The following is an 18880-nucleotide window of genomic DNA, read 5'->3' as shown; positions in this document are numbered from 1 at the left end:
TTAACATTTGTAAAATTAAACATAGCTAAAATGGATAACATTAATAACAGTTAAAAACATATACAAAACATAGCAAAATTACTCGTAAAACACTGTATCGTGAAGCACTGCATTCTATCAAATTTTGTTCTAAAATATATGTTAAAATTTAATACCAGCTCCTTTCTTTGTAGTGGGTAGCTGTCAGTTACTTGTTACTATGGTAACCACCAACTGACAAGTGCAACATAACTGAACTTTAAACACCAATAATGTCTGAAGAAACAACTTGTTGATTAAACAGAATAAATTTATTTTAAGCTTGATCCCAATTTTCCTTTAAGAACTGCAATAAAATACATAGCAACAGCTGTTTGTTTTATTAGCCTCTCTGCTGCAAGTTATCATTAATTATTTTTTAGTAGATATAATGGCCAACGCACAGCAGTCACTGTAAAACATTTTTATTTTAAAATAAGGATAAATGATTTGATGATGACATCTNAAATTGTTATTATCTAATATTGATGATTAGCACAGCTGGCATTACTAAAATAAATCTTCCAGTTTGTTGGAGAAGAGACACATGAAGTAGATCCTTACTTTAACTCTGAATTTGAAAAGCTCCAATATCTGAAACAGAGCAGCTCTACTGTTCTTGGTAAAACCTTTCTTGCATACTGAAGGTCTTGCTCTTTCTCGCTGTCCTTCAGCCTGAAATATTAGCAATCTGATGCTGAATATGGCTAACTTCAAGCCTTTTCAATAAGTAACATCAACACCAAACATGGTGTTATGAGCACGGCTTGTTAGAATATTTGTTTAGCATGTTCACTGATCTGAAATAATATTTGCTGTTAAGTTTCTTACCAGCAACTGATGGATCAAAGAGTTCAAGTTAAACATCAACTGCTTCCACATCCGATTATCAATGTTTTGCTAAAATAAATTGGGGTCCAATAATTCATTTTTGGACCCTGATTTAGAGAAACATCAGTGGTAGTTGGTGCATGTAGCTCTTGTTTACTGTATCCTTTTAGTAGTGAAGCACTAGATTTAATTTATCTGTTTTTCTGAGGGCATGTGTTTATAAAACTGCTAAAAAAAATTCACATTTCTTATTTTATTTGGTCAAAGTAAAAAAAAAAAAAGAAGCATTTCAATAAATATTCAGAGGTAAATTTTAGCATGCTTTTAAACATCCTTCAAAGTGATTAACATAATGACTTTTTCACTCCAGTCCCACATAAAATTTAACGCTAAATGTTTGTATTTTATTTTAACATGGAAATGATGTTTCTGTTCCTGAATGTTAATCCTCCCTTCCTGATTTTTCCCTCCAATGTTGTTTTGTCCTTCCTTTCTCTGTAGCTGGTGCTGTTTGCAGGAAAGCTCAACACCATCGCCAGCATTGTGACCATTTTCTTCCTACTGGTGTATGCCGCCGTGGACTTGGCTTGTCTCGCCCTGGAATGGGCTTCTGCACCTAATTTCAGGTACCCATACATAACAGGCACACACCCCAATTTGTTTTTTTTTTTTTTTCTTATTCTGACATTTTATTTTATCTGTGTGTGGGAGAGGTTGTTTGCTTGCTGGATGCTGCTACAGTGATGGTATACTAATTAAAAAACATAAAACTGACCAGTGCTTACAGCCCAATGGAGAATAGGGACTAACAATAAACCGACTGAGGGTGAGGCCTGAGCTAGATGTGGGGGTAATGACGCGTGGCGATGCTCAGAGATTAAGCTTTACAGTCTTTGTGTGTACAAGTGAATTCGTATTCCTTGGTCACTTGCAGTGATCCTGATTTATAAGAGCTCGCTGATAATATTCTCTTGCATCGCTCAGATTACCTGTGGACATGGTGGAGGTTTATGTGACTGGATGATATTACGGCACAGCCAGAGTTTGGAATTTGATTCACTACACACCTTTTTATGAGTCATTTCACATCTCCCTGTCAGCTGCTGATGTTGTTGTGCAGAAAATATCCTCCTCAATTCAGTAAGCATAAGGTTTATCCAGAGGCGGCTTCTTCTTGCAGGAAATATTTAAACCACTTGAGTTTTATTTGCAATGGAGGAATGAAATAGTATAAACATCACATGTTGCTTTATTGTTCTGACAGATTGCATCCAGTGCTGGTTTAAGAGTTAGATATTCTTCTGCGGCAATACTCAGAAATGAGTTGCAGTGCATGTTAACGACACTTAAGCTTCTGTTATCGCAGACACATCAGCAGGCTGCAGCTCAAATGATCTTCTTGAAGTGGGGAGATGCTTAAAGGATCCTAAACAACACGAAGGTAGTACTTACTAAATACAAACATCTAGAATAGCAACAAGCTACATGAGTCATACTCAATAATAGTGATTATCAATTATTATTAATACCCGTGAAGAGATTTTCTGATCAAATTGTGACGATTCTTGACAGAAATAATAATTTACCCATATAGAAAACATTACAACAAACATTCATTGATTCTGTTTATGTATTTTCACATGTACTTTTTACTTACAACTTTAAAATGAGCATCTTATACTACAAAATGTTTCACACATGCTTAAATAAGCTTTTAATAAACTGAAAGAACTTACCATGTCAGTGAAAATTTTCAGATGACTCAGCTTCCAAGTGACGACTGTTAAGTTAAAAAATATGTGAGGTCAAGCATCTATTTAGTGTTATTTTATAAACTAATAGGTTTTATCCCAAAAATTACATAAAGCTTATTGATTCAATGTGCAGTAACATGTCACCACGTTTAGCTGATAGACCCTCCAACAGAGCCTTGATGTTATGATGTTATGATCTTCCCAACCAGAGGTATCATATGATCACAAATTGATTGGTCGTTAATTATTCAGTGGTATTGTGAACTTTTAGCACAATACTAATGTGCTAAAAGTATTATGGACCAACATGAACGCATGGTGTTCATGTTGGTCCATCTGGTCTGGAGCTCCATTTGTATCTTTACAGTTTTCAAGATGTTTATTTCTCTCATTATCTTCAGTTGCATCAACACCTTTTATGTTATCACCGTCTACAGAAGCTGTGTTCCCATTATAAATGCACAAAACTTTTTCAGGATTCTGCTAATGACAGAAAAAAAAACACAATTTCACAATTGTAGTTTTTCCATTAAATAAAAAAATGGAATTAAAATCCCACGTGAATAAGCTTGTTAAAATGATAAGTTATTAAAAATCATAGTGGCGAAGGATGTAAACACTTAAATCAGATATGTAAGATGTATGCTATCAGAGGAAATGTCGGTATCTTACTCAGACATTGATGTGGCAATATCCTTATACTTGGGAGTGACTACATATGCAGCTTTTTTGGGAAATTGTAGCTGCCAGTTTTACAAAAGAGTTATGAATACAGTACTTTTAAATAACAAGCTCAACTTTTTATGCTCTGAGACCTCTGGTGGAATTAGCTGTGCAATGTCCAAAGAGGCAAATGCCTACAAATAGGAGCTTTGCTGCTGTATGTAAATTAGCCTGATGCAAAAACGTAATTCTATTGCAATTTTGCAAGACACACAAATTTGGATTGAACTGAAAAACTGTCATTCTAGTGCAATGGGCGTGTTTAGTTAGTAAGCAAATTTATTTTTGTAACTCTAATTTTAGTCAATGGAAACTCGACTAGTGGAATAAAGCCAACTTCTACAACTGATGGATCCATCCTGCTGATTTTGTGACCTTTTGCTTTTTAATTATTTTCTTCTTTTTTTTTTTTAATTAACTTACCTGAAGGGAAAGACTCACCTGTAAGATGTTTCCAATGCCACCTCCTGGCTTAATTAACTTCTGAGAAAAAAGGATGCCAAATATACCCATTAACTAAGATAATATTTTTTGGATATGTTGTGTTTTTTTTTTCTAAAGTAAACATTGCCACTTGGCCAATATAAAGAAGCTCATCACTTTTGATTAGTTATTGCAATATTCCTTTCAGAAGTCTGGTCCAAAACTGCTACACAATTTCTCCTGCAGTGTCTATTTTCTTAAAAGCTATTAAAAAAAAAAAAACGATCTGTTTTGCTCTCAGCTTCCAGGGCAAATGCTAAATGAAATAACCAACTTCTGAAGATATATCTTTAAACCATGTTGAACATGAAAAATGAATAGATTTTTGTGTCTCTGCCTCCCACTGTGCTTTATTACTTGTGTGCCTGCATACTAAAGGTGGTCATATTTACATTGCACAACTGTAGGAGCATCCAGTGGTGTAATGCAGCAGAAGCAATTTTGTCTGGCTCTTTTGAATTATTTCATGATGAAATGGCAGTTCAGGTGCATTGTCAAAATTTTTTATTGGATTAGTGAAAGTACAGCCATGCCGGTTCTGCATGAATAAACTAGGCTGACAGTTCAGTAAATGCCTTATTCTGATGTATACCTCAAGCAGTGAAGCAGGGCTGGAGCATTGAATACGCACGAATGGCCTAATAACAATGGTTTCAGTCCTTACACTAACAAAATAACATGTCAGAATGACTGTCACTGAACAAAGAAATGACCTATAAATCTGGTCATATGTAATGGATGGTTCATGAGCCTAATTATTCTCATTGTCAGATTTCCACGTCTGGTAATATCAGCACAGGAGTCACTGGTCTGTCCTTTGAGGCTCATTATACATGGATTTTTGCTCATCATTGTCTAGGATTTAAACAGTTACCTCCCTTACTTTGCTCAAAAAGAATCCTATTCATCCACAGTCATGCTTTAGTCCCAATTGTAGAAGTTGTTTGTCACAAGTTTTTAAAAATCTTGGATACTTTGGTGTGTGCTGGTTGTAAAACAGTAGTGCAAACTGTGGATTTTATTTTGTTAATCTTTTTTTCTCTTTTAACAATGCTTTTCACAACAAAAGAGAGACTGTACTGATTGCTGTCATCATCTGTATCAAGTAATCTGTTCTGACTGCTGTACTTAGTATTTATTCATGAAATTTCCCATAGAAGCCAAATAATATTTTAATTGTTCATTTTTAAATGCGTTTGTGTTTATGACACTTTCTTTCTATCTTCCTTTATGTTCTAATAGAAAAATGTTTTCTTGTATGAATTATAAATTCCTACAACACTCCATAAACATCATGAATAATACAAAACTAAAAGGTCAAAAAAGTGTTTAAAAGAAGCGGCACTTGGAGGCCAGAATTGGGGCCACCAGAGGGGCCCCCCAAGTAAAATGTCTGGTCTGAATCTGTAAATGTAATGAAGAAAGGACATTTATTATTAACTATGATTTGTACAGTTAGTCAAGCTACACCCCTTATCTATGTATTCACATTTAATAATCTATTAAGAATTGATCGAATGTTGAGGAAGAATATTGTACACTTTATTTTGGAACAAAATCAGCGATCATTTTGAGGAGCATACTATTAAAAGTTACACTGCAAAAAGAGCAACAAGTAAATAAAAGCATTATTTATACTAGTCTGCTTTCTCTCTCAAGGTGACAACACTAGTGAGTTTGAGTTATTGGGGGCGAATGTTGCTGTGGTGTAAATCTATTTAAGTAGTCGGTATGACTTAAAAAGTACTATATATTCACTCAATTTGCCCTTTACTCTTTTTATATAGCTCTGCAGTTCAGTATTTAAGGTATTTTTAATGTGCATTCATCTTTTTTGCAAGTGAGTATACTGCTACTGGCTAAGTATTAGCTGTTAGCATCTGATTCTGAGTTTTCTATTGGTGCATGAATTTCAACTGCTTTTACTTCAACATTGCAGATTTTAAAATACAGTTTGAGATTTCTGCAACTTTTTGTTTCCTTTGTAAAGCCCAGAAGCGACATTTTCAATACTGTTCTGTCATTAGGACCTCCTCAGTATTAGTGCACAGTCGTGAAATGCGTTGTTTATTCTGTATTGAAGAGAAAACCTTCCCTGTTATCTACCCATCTTTATAAAAAACAAACACCCATGCATTTACACTTGAAATATTTGATTGGTTTTTCTGGGAAGTTCAAAGATTTTGCTTTTGTCTCCAAAGTTAGAGTAACTTCTGTTATCACAAACGATCAGAGCCAGACTGCCAGGAAATAATAATTTTCTCCAACAGAAGTTAGTATGAGTTTTCTCTCATACTAACTTTTAAGTTAGTATGAGAGAATAAAGCCTTCTAAGTTAGTATGAGAAGATAAAGCCAACATTTGCTTTGGTGCTTTGGATGTACAGAACTGTGTACTATCGGCTCAGGCCTCATTATCAGTATGTGACCGCTGGCAAAGCCTGACACAAAGTTAGCTCTCTAACTTTTTCTACTGTCCCCTCCCTGTTGGCCAGGGGCCCCGGGGCTCCCAGAGCCGATAAGAAGACTTGTTGTCTGGACGCCTGCCTATTTTGGGCCTTCTCCCCTGAGTTGTTAATTCAGTTAGTTCACTGTTGCTGTGCCACCAGACTAATTTTAATGCCAGTTGTTTGTGTTTATTGGTTTAATTTTTCTTTTTTTCTCCTCACATTTTTGGTGTGTGCTCTTTTCTCTCTGTTCTCTGTCTGGCGCTTTCCCACATCTCTTTCCAGGCGAAAAGAATTAAAAGCCATTTAGCGCTTTCTCTCCCCCTGAGAGCTGCTCTGTAATTAGCATAACTAATTTAGCAGAAATATTTCCCTTTCCCTTGAATTTGCTGCTGTGTAGGGGAGGGAAGAGGCTGAAATTATGATGTAGCGGAAAAGATGCCTGCTTGTTAAGTGTGTCTGTGTGTGTATGTGTGTTTCCAACAAGAGAGCGGTAACTTTGGAGAGTGTTTTGTCTGTCATCAGTCAAATTTTCTTTTTTTCCGAGAAGTGTGTGGTTGAACGTTCTCATCTTAAGAATGTTTGTATTTTTATCTTTTGGGAGTGTGTCTTGTGTACAGTGACTGGTATTGGCTGCATCTTTATCACTGGTGGTTCCAGCTACAGGAAGTGTTGCTCAGAGGGTGCTTTATGTCCTGCTTCTGTGGCCACTTGGAAAGCAGACTCAAACCCACTTGAATATTCACAATGAAAAACACAAATACACACTGTATCACACAGTCACTGGCCAAGATTTAATACACAAGTGTCAGGATATTTGCTGAAACCAAAAAAAAAAAATAATAATAAAAAAAACAAATGCTGTGACCTTGAGACAGGCAAATAGCAATGTCTGAGAGAGACTTGACAAATTGAGAATAAATGTTCTTTATATAGCTTTACATAGTCAGACCTGAAAAACATACCTGCTATTGTTTGTTGTTTTTAATTTTATGTATGGATTGTCTGGTTTTCAGTTTGTTTTATTTATTAAAAATTGTATTAAAAACATATCTACATCAATGAGAAAAGCCAAACCACACAACTTCTTTGAATTTTAAATGTTTATACCGCTAAATATGAATATAATTAGATTTGAATCGTATTTGTATTAATCTTCAGATTTAGACAGCGTTCATTCAGTGACGTAATTGGCCTTCGAAGTATGCAACCCCTGAATTTGGACACACTTTGTTTTCTATGTGCAGCAGCCATATTAGATGTTGAAATTTGGTTTGAGTGACTTCTGTGACAGAGATACTAGACCTATCTCTGACTTCAGTTGGCATTCTTGTTTCTTATTGTTTTATTTCAAACTGAAAACTCAAAATCCAACACTTTTAAACTGGACACAACTTTCATCCTGATTAAAGGGAGATTAGTTTTAAAGGTAATGGCTACAGAAATGGTTTCACTCATCTTCAAATACTGTCAGTCTCAACAAAAGGCCACTTTATAAAATCTGAAATACCCACATTTTGAGGTGAAATGGCTTTTTTTATTTTTCTCCCTTCAGTTGTCATTGATTACCTTTTTTCTCTTTTCTGGCTCACAAGAAACCGTGATTAATGCCATACTTGAAATTTCAAAATGACCATTAAACTGCTTCCTTTAATAATTTTTTTTTTTTCAGGTTTGGGTCCTTGACGGTTCATGAACCTTCAGGCTGTACTTTAATAAGTTGTACTGAGAAAAGCCCTCTGAAATTTAGTCATTAATAGGTTCACAACTTGAAATCTTAGCTAAACTTCCCCAGGCACTTTAAATACAACACTTGAGAGAATCTTTACTTTTGCCACATCCAAACTTGAAAGTAAACTCCAGCTTTAAGTCACACTCCCCTTCATACAACCTTAATGAGGAGAAATAGTTGTCATTTACCGGGTTGATCCAATATCAATTAAGTACAGATTTCTTAAGGTCGAATCGGTCTAAGCTGGTCCCTCCCTGATGTTAGAGGCAGCCTGACGTAATGTCTCACACACCCAGACCCCTCACTTATAGAATGTGGCATCTCCTGGCAGCCTTCCCCTGGATGTGTGTCTGTCCCCACTTTTCCTTCTGATATGACGTATTCCTTTGGCTGCAAGCTAGCTCTCCACTCTCCGTCTTAGCTGCTCCTCCTTTTTATATCTCCAAGGACTTGGTCTGTGGCAAGTTTTTTCGTCTAGGGTGATTTTGCTGTGTCAGCTAAGTGACATCAGTCGCTGGAGAGCAAGCAAGATGGGAGATGGGGAGGTGGCTAAGTGGAGCCCTTCTGATCAGCAGCAACAGTTCCTGCAGAGACTAAAAGGATGAGTGGGGGATGGTTGACCAGGTGGGCAGGCTTTTACTGTAATTAATTCCACTCTCAGATGGGACGGATAGGGGAGATTGGAAAATGGTGGCCAACGCTTGTGTTAAGTGATCAAGTCAAGGGGAAATAAAAATAAAGTTTCAAGACTGTTGTTCAACAGCCAGAACAAAGAAGGATGGGCTAAAATTCCTGCCAAAGTGAAGCCCTGTATAAAGTTTTCCTTTATACATTCTAGAAATAGTTTTTTTTAACAGGTACAATGTTAATGGAAAGTAAATAATGCCTTAGTGTTTCTCCCAGTGTTGCATATTCAGAAAGCATGAAATTCCAAGTTATGACTGAATATTGCAATAATGATGGGGATTGTGATTGTCCAACATTTTTATCACAACAATTAACCGTAAGCACTCTCTCTCTGAAATGTATTATCTTGTTTATTCTGATTCAAATCAATTGTGAGCCTAAATACAATTGAAAGTTCATCTGATTGGCCAAACACAATATTTGCAAGATGCATTTGAATTCATGGACCCTGAAATATTATACTACTCAAAATGGCAAACAGTCTTTTCCCATTTTCTTGTTGCTCATTTTTGTCTTTATTGAGAATTGATGTATTGTCCAGCTCATGTAGGTGAACTGTAAGGCAATCAAATGCCAGTCAATGTTTATAATTCTTATTGCATGTTAAATAAGACATACTATATAGGTAGAGAGAACTATTTCTTTGCTGAACTTTTTCTGACATTGCCATTGTCCATTGCTGTCATCCTATGAAGGTTAATGTACAGCTAATTTAGGCTATTAATGAAACACACATGACCAAATTGTCTTCAGGACAATTAGGCCATGAGCCAAAAGCAGCACTTATTTGCTATTGGCCGTTTTCCCCCCAATCCTTAACATTTTGATTTACTGTCTTTAATTTCTGCTAAACACCAAATACAACTGAGCCCAAAGGAAATGCCAGTATTGTGCAATTGATTCATACATCAGACTATTGGACAAAATTTATCAGCTTTCACCTCATAAGCAGGGATGTGGATGATTGATCAAGTAAACACATTTTATTTTGGTCTCATTTGTCACCAACCGAATTTGTCAGTAAATGTAATTATTCATCTTTGATTAATGGACAGTTGTGGCTGAATGTTGTTTACAAGATGTTGGACAGTAACCTGATGCTACAGCCTCATCTGGCATTGGGTATCTCAGTTGAGAAACTTTAACTACAACGTCCTTGAATGACCTTCTGTGATCACTGAACTTTATTGGTCAATTGAAGCATGACTTAAAAGGCCAGTGGACTCTCCTATGTTTTTTTGTTTTTTTATCATAAGGGAGGAACATCCTTTCTCATTAATCTTCTAAATTTTATAAACCAATGCTTTATCACAATGTGTGTCTATCATAAAAGGTTTCTGCATACGATACTGGATTTTCTTTGCAGTACTTCTTCAGTCCTTGTTCCGATATTTTAATCTGGACTTGCCTGGAATATGATGATGTTGGGGTACAATTACTGTCTGGTCTACAGAGGGAGTTTGTTTCAAGCCCATTACAAGAAATTACCTTTCACCATCTGTGAGCTTTCAAAATATCCATTTTCAGGTTTATAAATTCAGATCCACCCAGGTTTTCATTGGTCTCATCTGTCAATCCCTTCACGCTCCAACTATTTTAACATCTTTGTGTTCTCTCTTCTCTGCTGAGAGCTACGCATTGCTTCAGTTTCATGTTTATTGATTGTTCATTTTTGCCTCTTAGTTAAAAAAATGTGTATTGATCTGTGGAGGAAGCACCCACCATGTTTCAGTTGAGGTGTGTAATTAAAGCTCCTTCCATTTTTACCGCCGTTCGTCTACACGCCTTCAGGTGCTGCAGGGAAATTGGGGTCAATTACATGATTCAGTAAAAATGTTCAGTTTCTGTCCAATGTGTATCTCACACCTCCATCTAGAATGTGAGATCAACAGAGCTTTGTTTTCATAATTATAGGCTTCTGCACACAAACGCTAAGAAAGCTACAAGCAGTGGCTAATTATCTGCATCGCTTTGGGTTTAATTGATCTTGTCTTCGCATTAATGCCACATTTGTTTTGATCCTAAGTCAATAAAAAAGGAATCTAACCTCTTAGCGACCAAGATCATAAAGCTTAGGAAGAGCTGTGGGGGCTTGGCGTGATGTGGAGAAGAGTAGTGAAGCTGATCTGGGCCGTTTCATTGAGATATTAAACAAAATTGCAATTTCATGTTTCCGTAATATTATGCTGCCTGGGTAAAAGTTTTCTAAATGTGAAAAAAAAAATATATTAATGGTAAATAATGATACAGCTACATTTCTGTAGGGTAAACTATGATGCTCCTTTCCTCATAGATATTTGCTCCCTTGTGGTGTTTGCACCTAATATTTTGGAGAGTTAAAAAAACAAATAAAATAATTTAAAATAAAACATCAGGCCATATTTCCAAGTTCTGAAACTGGTAACAAAATGTGTCTAAATATTGACAGTCTGGAGCCCACACAAGTTCCCCTCTGATTTCCCTTATGTCCACATCCAGCTATCAACTCTCATATATTACCTACTTGGCTTTAATGTGCATCGTCATGCATATCTACAAAAATATTTAGTAATTAAACGACTGCATCCAAAAGATGTTGGTCATTTGTCCAACAGGTCTTTCACCCAACAGGACAGGCCGTGCTGTAAATTGTCTTGCTCCGGTCATCGACTGATGTCTTGGTGCACCTCTATTTAAGATGTCCCATTAAACGTCTACTTTATTTAATTAAAATGTTTTTTGTTTTTTGAGAAATTACTATATAAAGCACAAGGACAAAAGTTTGTTCCTGTAATTAAATCTCATTTACTAAGGGGAGCATATTAAAGTGCATTACAGCTGGCAAGTGATGGTTCACTTCTTATTCCTGTGTCTGAAACAAAAACAAGATGAATTGCTGAAATTTCATCCAAAACATACTTATCAAATAATTAAATTCTAAATGAAAACACCTGGATTAATTTGGAGACCAGGGACATAAATATCCTCTGGGGTATTTTGTATTGAAAAAAGTCTCTAAAATGGAAGTTTTTTGTTTAGTTTTTTTTTTTTCCCACTGTGCTCTTCTTCATGCAGATATTCTCAAATATCACAGGCTGGCATTTCTACCCTCCTGTTTGTTCATTTTCAATTTTCTGCAACTTCTACTGTGAGATTTACCTCCATCCCTCTTATTTCCCTCTCAGGCCCACGTTTCGTTACTTCACCTGGCATACGTGCATACTGGGCATCGTCGGTTGTGCCATCATGATGTTCCTCATCAACGCCATCTACGCCTCAGCTAGCATTGCCTTCATGCTGCTCCTCCTCCTGCTGATTCACTACCTCAGCCCCACGTCCAGCTGGGGATACATCAGCCAGGCTCTCATTTTCCACCAGGTCTGACTAACACACACACACACACACACACACACACACACACACACACACACACACACACACACACATACTCATGCGGACATGCTCTCAATACTGCTTGTCATTTCTATAGCAACTAAAATCTCATCCCCTCCGCTTTACACGATCCTGTACCTCTGCCAAGCAATCGTTCTATCAGTTTTATAGATGCCCGTATATACACACACACACACGCACGCACATGCATGCGGTCTCGCACTGACTGCTCTCTGCTTCCCCTCCCAATCGTTTTACATTTAGCAGAAGTACACACACGCGTTCTCCCTATGCTTTTTTTATTTTTCTCTACCATACACATTAAGGCTTGTCATTCCTACAGCCGGCATCTATCAAGTTTATATCAGGCTTACCAGACGGAAAAACACACAAACACACACATCTGCATCTATTCCCTCAGTAAAGCTCTCTACATTTATGGCACAAACACACGCTCTCCATCATTCAGCTCGCCGTGTCCTCTGTTGCCTGTTTTCAAGAAGAGGGGCCAATGTTGTCAGAAGGGCCTGCAGCCGAGGGGAGCCGTTGCCAATGCTGCAGGCGGGGGGTTACAGGCAGGGAGGGGGGAAGTTGGCTGGGTTTTCCAGCAGCTTGTCAAGAGACAGAACATTATTACAGTTACTTAAGTTATTGTGCTTTTCCTAACACGATTTTCTTTTTCTGTACTTCTCACAACCCCTCCCTCCAAAGGTTGACACATTAGCCCCAACAACAAACTTTGTTCAGCCGAACAAATTTAATAGATGGATACATGTTAAATTACTCATTATCAGGTATAGATGGAGAGAAATAAATTAAAATCATGAAAGTGCAGTCACTTTTTAAGGCTTATTACATTTTTCTGGTCAGTATTTCTGGTCTTTCACAGTGAAATCCATCTTAATCAGTTGCACAGATCCCCTTCATATTAAAATACAGAATCAAATTCACTCCAGATAATTCAGTATAGGTGCAATATATCCAGCTTTAGCAGCTTGTAAGACAGCAATCAGTTAAGGTTTTCAAGGTTTGATTGTTTCGACTCTTTCTTCCATGCACTTTAATTCTTATCAAACTAGATTTAGACTGTAGGAGAACAACTACCTTTAAGCAAGAAGAAACCTTTAACAGGACCTCTGTTAGCATTAGCAGCCCCTTCCCTTGACCAGCTCAGACCTGAGAGAAACACAACCAGAAGTCATGGGTCCAGAAGTATTTTTTATTCTTATAATTACAACAATATAAATGGAAAGAAAAGACAGTAATGACAAGGGAGTGGAGAAAAGTGTTCAGTAAGTTCTCTGTCAGCATAAAAACAACTATTTTATTTCTATTATGTTTCAAAAATATGAAACTTTTCCAAAGAGGGATGGAAACATTTTATTTTGGGATGTTGAGGAAAGTGATGGAAAAAGCACATACATCCCAACCAAACGACTCTTAAAAATAAGTCTTGAAAAATGTTTCTGGTAATTTAATTGTCATTCTGTTTTGGAAATCAACTGCAATTACTGTATTCTATAAAAGAAACTCCTAAAACATGTATTTGTTATTAAAGCTTCATTAGTTGGTTCTTTAACAAGAGTCATTGTGGAGGGTCCAAAGAGCAGCAGGTTGGAGACACCAGCTTAAATCAAAGGCAGCGTAGCCACAGAGATAGCTCAGTTTAGTTGAACCACCCATACATTCCCAATTGATCCTCGTTATCAAACGGCGCATTGAGCTCCGTTTGTTTTTCAAATTACTTTAAAAAGTTTTCTGATTAAGGAAACGCAGCAGAACCTGGCTCAGAGCAAGCTGCCATCTGCCACAACCGACTGGGGGTTTCAGAAGACAGAGCAGAAAGCTCAAAAAAGAAACAGAACAACTGATAGAAGGGAACTTTCTATGTTAATGAAAATAGTTGGAGAGGGAGAATGTTTAATTGTTGGCAGCATTATCTCAGCCGATGCCTTCCTCCAGAAAAAGCAAGACAGCCAACCAGAACATTAGACCAGGTGCAGCTTCTGACAGACAATATAAAGTTAACAGTCGAAATGGCAACAAATAACAAAAACTGGAGAGCAGTAGAAGAAGAAAGTGAAGAAAAGCGGTCAGTTTGTTCTTTGAGAATCTAAGAAACATTTTTTTTTTCTGTTTATTGTGGATTTTAAACAAGCTTGAAGTAGAGTTAACATATACCTTGGAGTAACAATGGAGAACAGTGATTGTATGGATCATAGGTGGTGGCAGTAAAGAAAAACTAGTTTCCTCTTGATTAATGGAACAAATCAGTGTGCAGACTTTAACTCTGACCTCTGATTGGGATCTCCGTGTTTGATTGTTGCTCCCACTGTAAATGGAACATTTGTCCACATGGAATCAGTTCAATCAAAACAAAACATGACAAAATCGTGTGCTGTTCATACAAAGCTGCTCACGCTCCTTTTGTTTTTGGTATTCTATAAAATCACACAGTCAGGCAGAGCTGTCTGTTTGACCACCTGCATGGCTTCAGACATGCAGACAAGACAAAGACGGACGTCTTTTTGCCACCATGTAACAGCAGCAGCTGAGCAGTTTAATGGGTCGTATTGAATGTAGTAAAATTAGACTCCTGGCCGTGAAGCTGTTTTAAGAGAACTTTTTATATATTGATTAGAAGTATTTTATTTAGCTGCAGATGCATCGTTTGCTACAATCAAACATGCAAAATAGTAATACCATGTCTATAAAATGAACTGTTTGTTTTTTTTTATAGGAATTTAATCATTTATTTGAATCTTTTAATTTATTTCTAATATTGTATGAACAAAGGCTAATGGGTTAAATTAAAATTCTTCTTAATGTGCCAATATTTGTTTTTTTAGATTAATTGCCAGAATAATTGATAGAGTAATTACTAAAATAATTGTTAGTAGCAGCCCAGGTTTAATTTTGATGGATTGTCTTTACTAATTAGAAAGTATCTAATATTTGGGTTTCCAACCAATCAACCAAGCTAAAAATGATTCTGTTTTTATCACTGGATGACCTTTGATTTAGTACATCTCTGATAAAAATAAAAAATAAAAAAATTCCAAAGGAAACTTTGGATTCAAACCTTAATTTCAATACTATTCCCCCCATTCGGGAGGAAAGGTCAGCAAGTCATTAAAGAGGAATAACTTTATTAGGGAGAAATCTCAAACCAAACCAAATTCAGGATGGGCAGCCACTTTTATCAACAGGCAATAAATTATTGATCATAAGTGGAAACTGTGAAGTTCCTTATGAACTTCACAGACCCCTCCTTCATATCCTGGCTCCACTGGACCAAAACCTCGGTATTAAAAGACACCAGTTTTCTGGTCAGTGTTGGTCTCAACCCGCAGACAGTAACAAATAGCAGTTATTAGCTGTTTTAAGGCATGTTGAGATAAGCTACATTATGTGGCATTCATTTAGCACCCTGACTACACAACGTAAATATGGCTCCTGTATTGGGTCTAATGTGCTTGTTAGGTAATTAATCATTTCTATGAACTTTAAATGTACGTCTTAACATCTTCTTATATTCATTTTACAAATGGGCCTTCTCATTTCACCGCCCCCACTTCTCATCATTCAGTGGAAGTGGGTTCTAAACCCGCCTCTAGCAAGAAGCCCATTTTGATAAAAATAATACAAATGATAGGCTGAGCTAAAGACCCCATCTGTGCACGTATACTGTGCCACATGCATACAGTTGCACCCTCCAGCAGTAGCCGGTGTATGGGAGTGCCAGCGGTGTGACATTGAGACGGGGATGAAAAGCACATTAGTACATAACAACAAAGAAAGGCAACTAGATAGTAGGCGGTCGACAGCTGTTTTTAGGAGAGAATAAAAAGACAAAACGGAGGCAAGAAGTGCTGATTGTATCACAGGGAGAGAAGGTGGGAGCAGAATATAAGCAGGGGATGAATGATTGAAAAACTAAGTGATGGATGAGATAGAAGCAGCAGTGAAATGATGATAGTCTGATGGATGAGAAGACAGGGAAACAGAGATAAAGGGAGACAGATGATTAGCTTAGTGGAGACAGTCAGACTTTGCTTCTGGGACCTTGTCTTTTTGTCTTTTACAGTTGGGGAGATTATGATAGTAATAATGGTGTTTGTATCTTGGTTTTTGATTGATAGTCACGTGGACACACATTAACTTGCAGTTTCAGGAGATTGAGCTGAACTTGCATTGCTTAGACATTATCGGAATGATTTCTTGTCTGTTTTTTCAGGCTGAATCCTAAATTGAAGCTTCAGCTCAAAAACATTTTTTTTTTTTTTTACAAAGTTCCAGCACCACCACAAGCCAATAAAACATACCCTGAATGTGTTTCCATAATAAAATCATTTTCAAGTGTTTTTTTTTCTTCCCTTTCACGTGGTGTACTTCCTGTGTAGAGGTTTCCTCCGGCCAAAAAAGTTTGAGCTCTTTAATTGGCGGGAAGGACTTGAGGCTGTCTCCCCGTCCCACTCATCTAAAATGCGAGATAACTGGATGACTCATCCCAAGTTGTCTTTGTTCACATCACCTCTCTGCTGGTTTCTTCTGAGAAATGAAACTCTCCACAATTTTCCAGTAACTTCAGGTTTTATTAGCAGCACTCAAAAGGGTCAGAAGTCCCTAGTAGGATCAAATTCTCATTCAGCTGGACTTTTCTCCCAGAGTCACTCTTTTATAATGCAGCTTCAAATAAAGCAACAGGCTTCCCAAGATTGGCATAAATTCATTTTAGATTTTGGTTTTAGTATTTAATCCCACATGGATATAGTTCCTAAATAGTTAATTGATTCTCCTCCAAAATTAAGCATCCTGATCAGAGTTCATATAGTTTGGAAAAGTAGATTATTTGGCCATTTTCCATGTCTGGATTAGTCTGAACTTTTTGACATCTGTAATTTTCTAAATACTAAAAGCTTAATGATAAAGTGATGTATAGTAAAGTTTTATATTTCAGTTTTTGTTGTTCTTTTTTCAGAAATGTATACTTACATGACATTCTGTCTTAGATTTGTCACATCACAAATTTTAACATATTATCCATTAACATTTGTTAGTTTTTTTTTGTTTGTTTTGTTTTATTTTTTGACTAACTGGGCCACTTACTGCTTTTTGAACTTCCAGCTATTTCAAATTCATGTTGAACTGGACCTGTGGGTTTTTATAAATTTAGTCTTTGTAAAAGGTTAAAAGGTGCTAAAGAGACTCGTATATCTTCTCCCAGGGCTTTGACTCGCATGTAAAATTTCTGAATATGTTTTACCAAAATAAAACGCATAACTGCAAAAAAATATTAGCTGAATAAAAAATGTGTTTACACCAAATACAAATACAAGAGAGACTAGACATGCATTAGACAGATGTTGAAATGGGAAATAAAAATAATTGTATGCGTATGACTGACAAATCAGTCACTAGTTATCTATCATTATCATTAGCCAAGCACACGTCATTCAATGACCATATGCAATATGCTTAGTAACTCCTTGATTGAAACCACTTAACTTATTTAATTATTTAGGATTACGCTGGTTGAGATAAAAATCATTTTCTAACCCATTTTTTCCTGCTGCAGGTACGAAAATACCTCCTAATGCTGGATGTCAGGAAAGACCACATCAAGTTCTGGAGACCTCAGATCCTCCTCATGGTTTCCAACCCTCGCAGCAGCGTGGGCCTCATCACGTTTATCAATGACATCAAGAAGAGTGGCCTCTACGTGCTGGGACATGTCCAGCTAGGAGACCTCAGTAAGTAAATGCCCCAGCTACTTCTACTTTCTGCTCTGAGAAAAGCAGACTTAAACAAAGTAAAGACTATTTAAACGGGACATATTATGTAAAATTCACATTTTGTATGTCTTTGTACTTCCATTTGGGTTACTACTGCTTCTCAAACAAACCCAGGTGCTTAAAAAAAAAAAACACCCAGCTGGTTTTTAACAGTAAGTTGATGTTTTTTGGTGTCTGTTTCAAAAACCTCTGGAATGTAACGTCACAAATGAACAGACACTGCTCCTCACTTACCAACCCCACCGAAGAAGAGCCCATCACCTAGCAACCCAAGTGGAGCTCCTACAAGTTTGATTAGCTGATTTTACTGCTGTATGTGCTGTACAATGGCTGGTGGAAAAGGCAACTGTTTTTTTTTTTTTTGTTGACTTATCATCCACAAACCACTTGCTGCATTCTTGTTGGTTGTGAAGGAAGCTCTACTAATGCTTTTCAAAGATGTTCAGATGTATAATTGCCCATCTGTTTGCAACCATTTCATGCGCGAGTGTAAACGTTGAGATGGGGGGGGAGTAGCCAGCAACAGCTTATTTGGATTTAAAATGACAAGAGATCCTAAAACGGCTCATTCTAGCAAGAGGCAAAACTGAGACTGACATCTCATTATCTAAAAATGAATTTATGCAGAAAATGTAATGAACATGTTTTGCATAGCACATAGACCGATCCTAACCTGTTCAAGGAAGCACAATAGCTCACCTTTAAGCTGTGTGTGGCATTTCTGAATAAAAGGATTGCAGAGTTTCACACCTTTCATCACACACCGTTGACTAGAATACTTGCTGCTTCTTCATGACATTGACTGACCCTCTACTGTCTTATTGTGAGAGCTGTATGTACTGGAGAACCACTGGAGAATCGTCTTTCTCTCACATGACGGCAGTGTTCTGAATTATTTCAAGTAGCAGGGTCATTGTTGGACCTTTTCTTTGTCTTTGGAGAACTTGTAAGGGGTTTGTGGGTAGAGCAGAGGGGAAGAAGGAAGCCGCTCTGAATGAAATCTTCTCAATCTGAATTCTCTCAAGTGTTGGACAGCGGG

General features: G+C 37.0%; 1 protein-coding gene across 1 annotated transcript; it reads left to right on the top strand.

Annotated features, from left to right (window-relative positions):
* Nucleotides 1–1299: 1299 nt before the first annotated feature.
* LOC106942990 (solute carrier family 12 member 9-like) lies at nt 1300–17822 on the top strand. The gene is made up of 3 exons (XM_015026337.1): nt 1300–1475; nt 11839–12031; nt 17625–17822. The coding sequence occupies exons 2-3, from the start codon at nt 11900–11902 to the stop codon at nt 17805–17807; spliced, it is 315 nt and encodes a 104-aa protein (XP_014881823.1). The 5' UTR covers nt 1300–1475; nt 11839–11899; the 3' UTR covers nt 17808–17822.
* Nucleotides 17823–18880: the final 1058 nt, after the last annotated feature.

This window comes from Poecilia latipinna, unplaced genomic scaffold (genome assembly GCF_001443285.1).
Source record: "Poecilia latipinna isolate Pla-1442-1.1 unplaced genomic scaffold, P_latipinna-1.0 Scaffold4760, whole genome shotgun sequence".
NCBI classification, from domain to species: domain Eukaryota; kingdom Metazoa; phylum Chordata; class Actinopteri; order Cyprinodontiformes; family Poeciliidae; genus Poecilia; species Poecilia latipinna.
Note: the sequence above shows the minus strand (reverse complement) of the source record. Positions and strands in the feature narration are given on the sequence as shown.

What these genes read in the sequence shown, in the direction of transcription:
- LOC106942990 (XM_015026337.1), top strand. Translation starts at nt 11,900, where the DNA reads ATGATGTTCCTCATCAACGCCATCTACGCCTCAGCTAGCATTGCCTTC. An exon ending in AGGCTCTCATTTTCCACCAG is followed by an intron (nt 12,032 to 17,624) that starts GTCTGACTAACA and finishes TTCCTGCTGCAG; the next exon opens with GTACGAAAATACCTCCTAAT.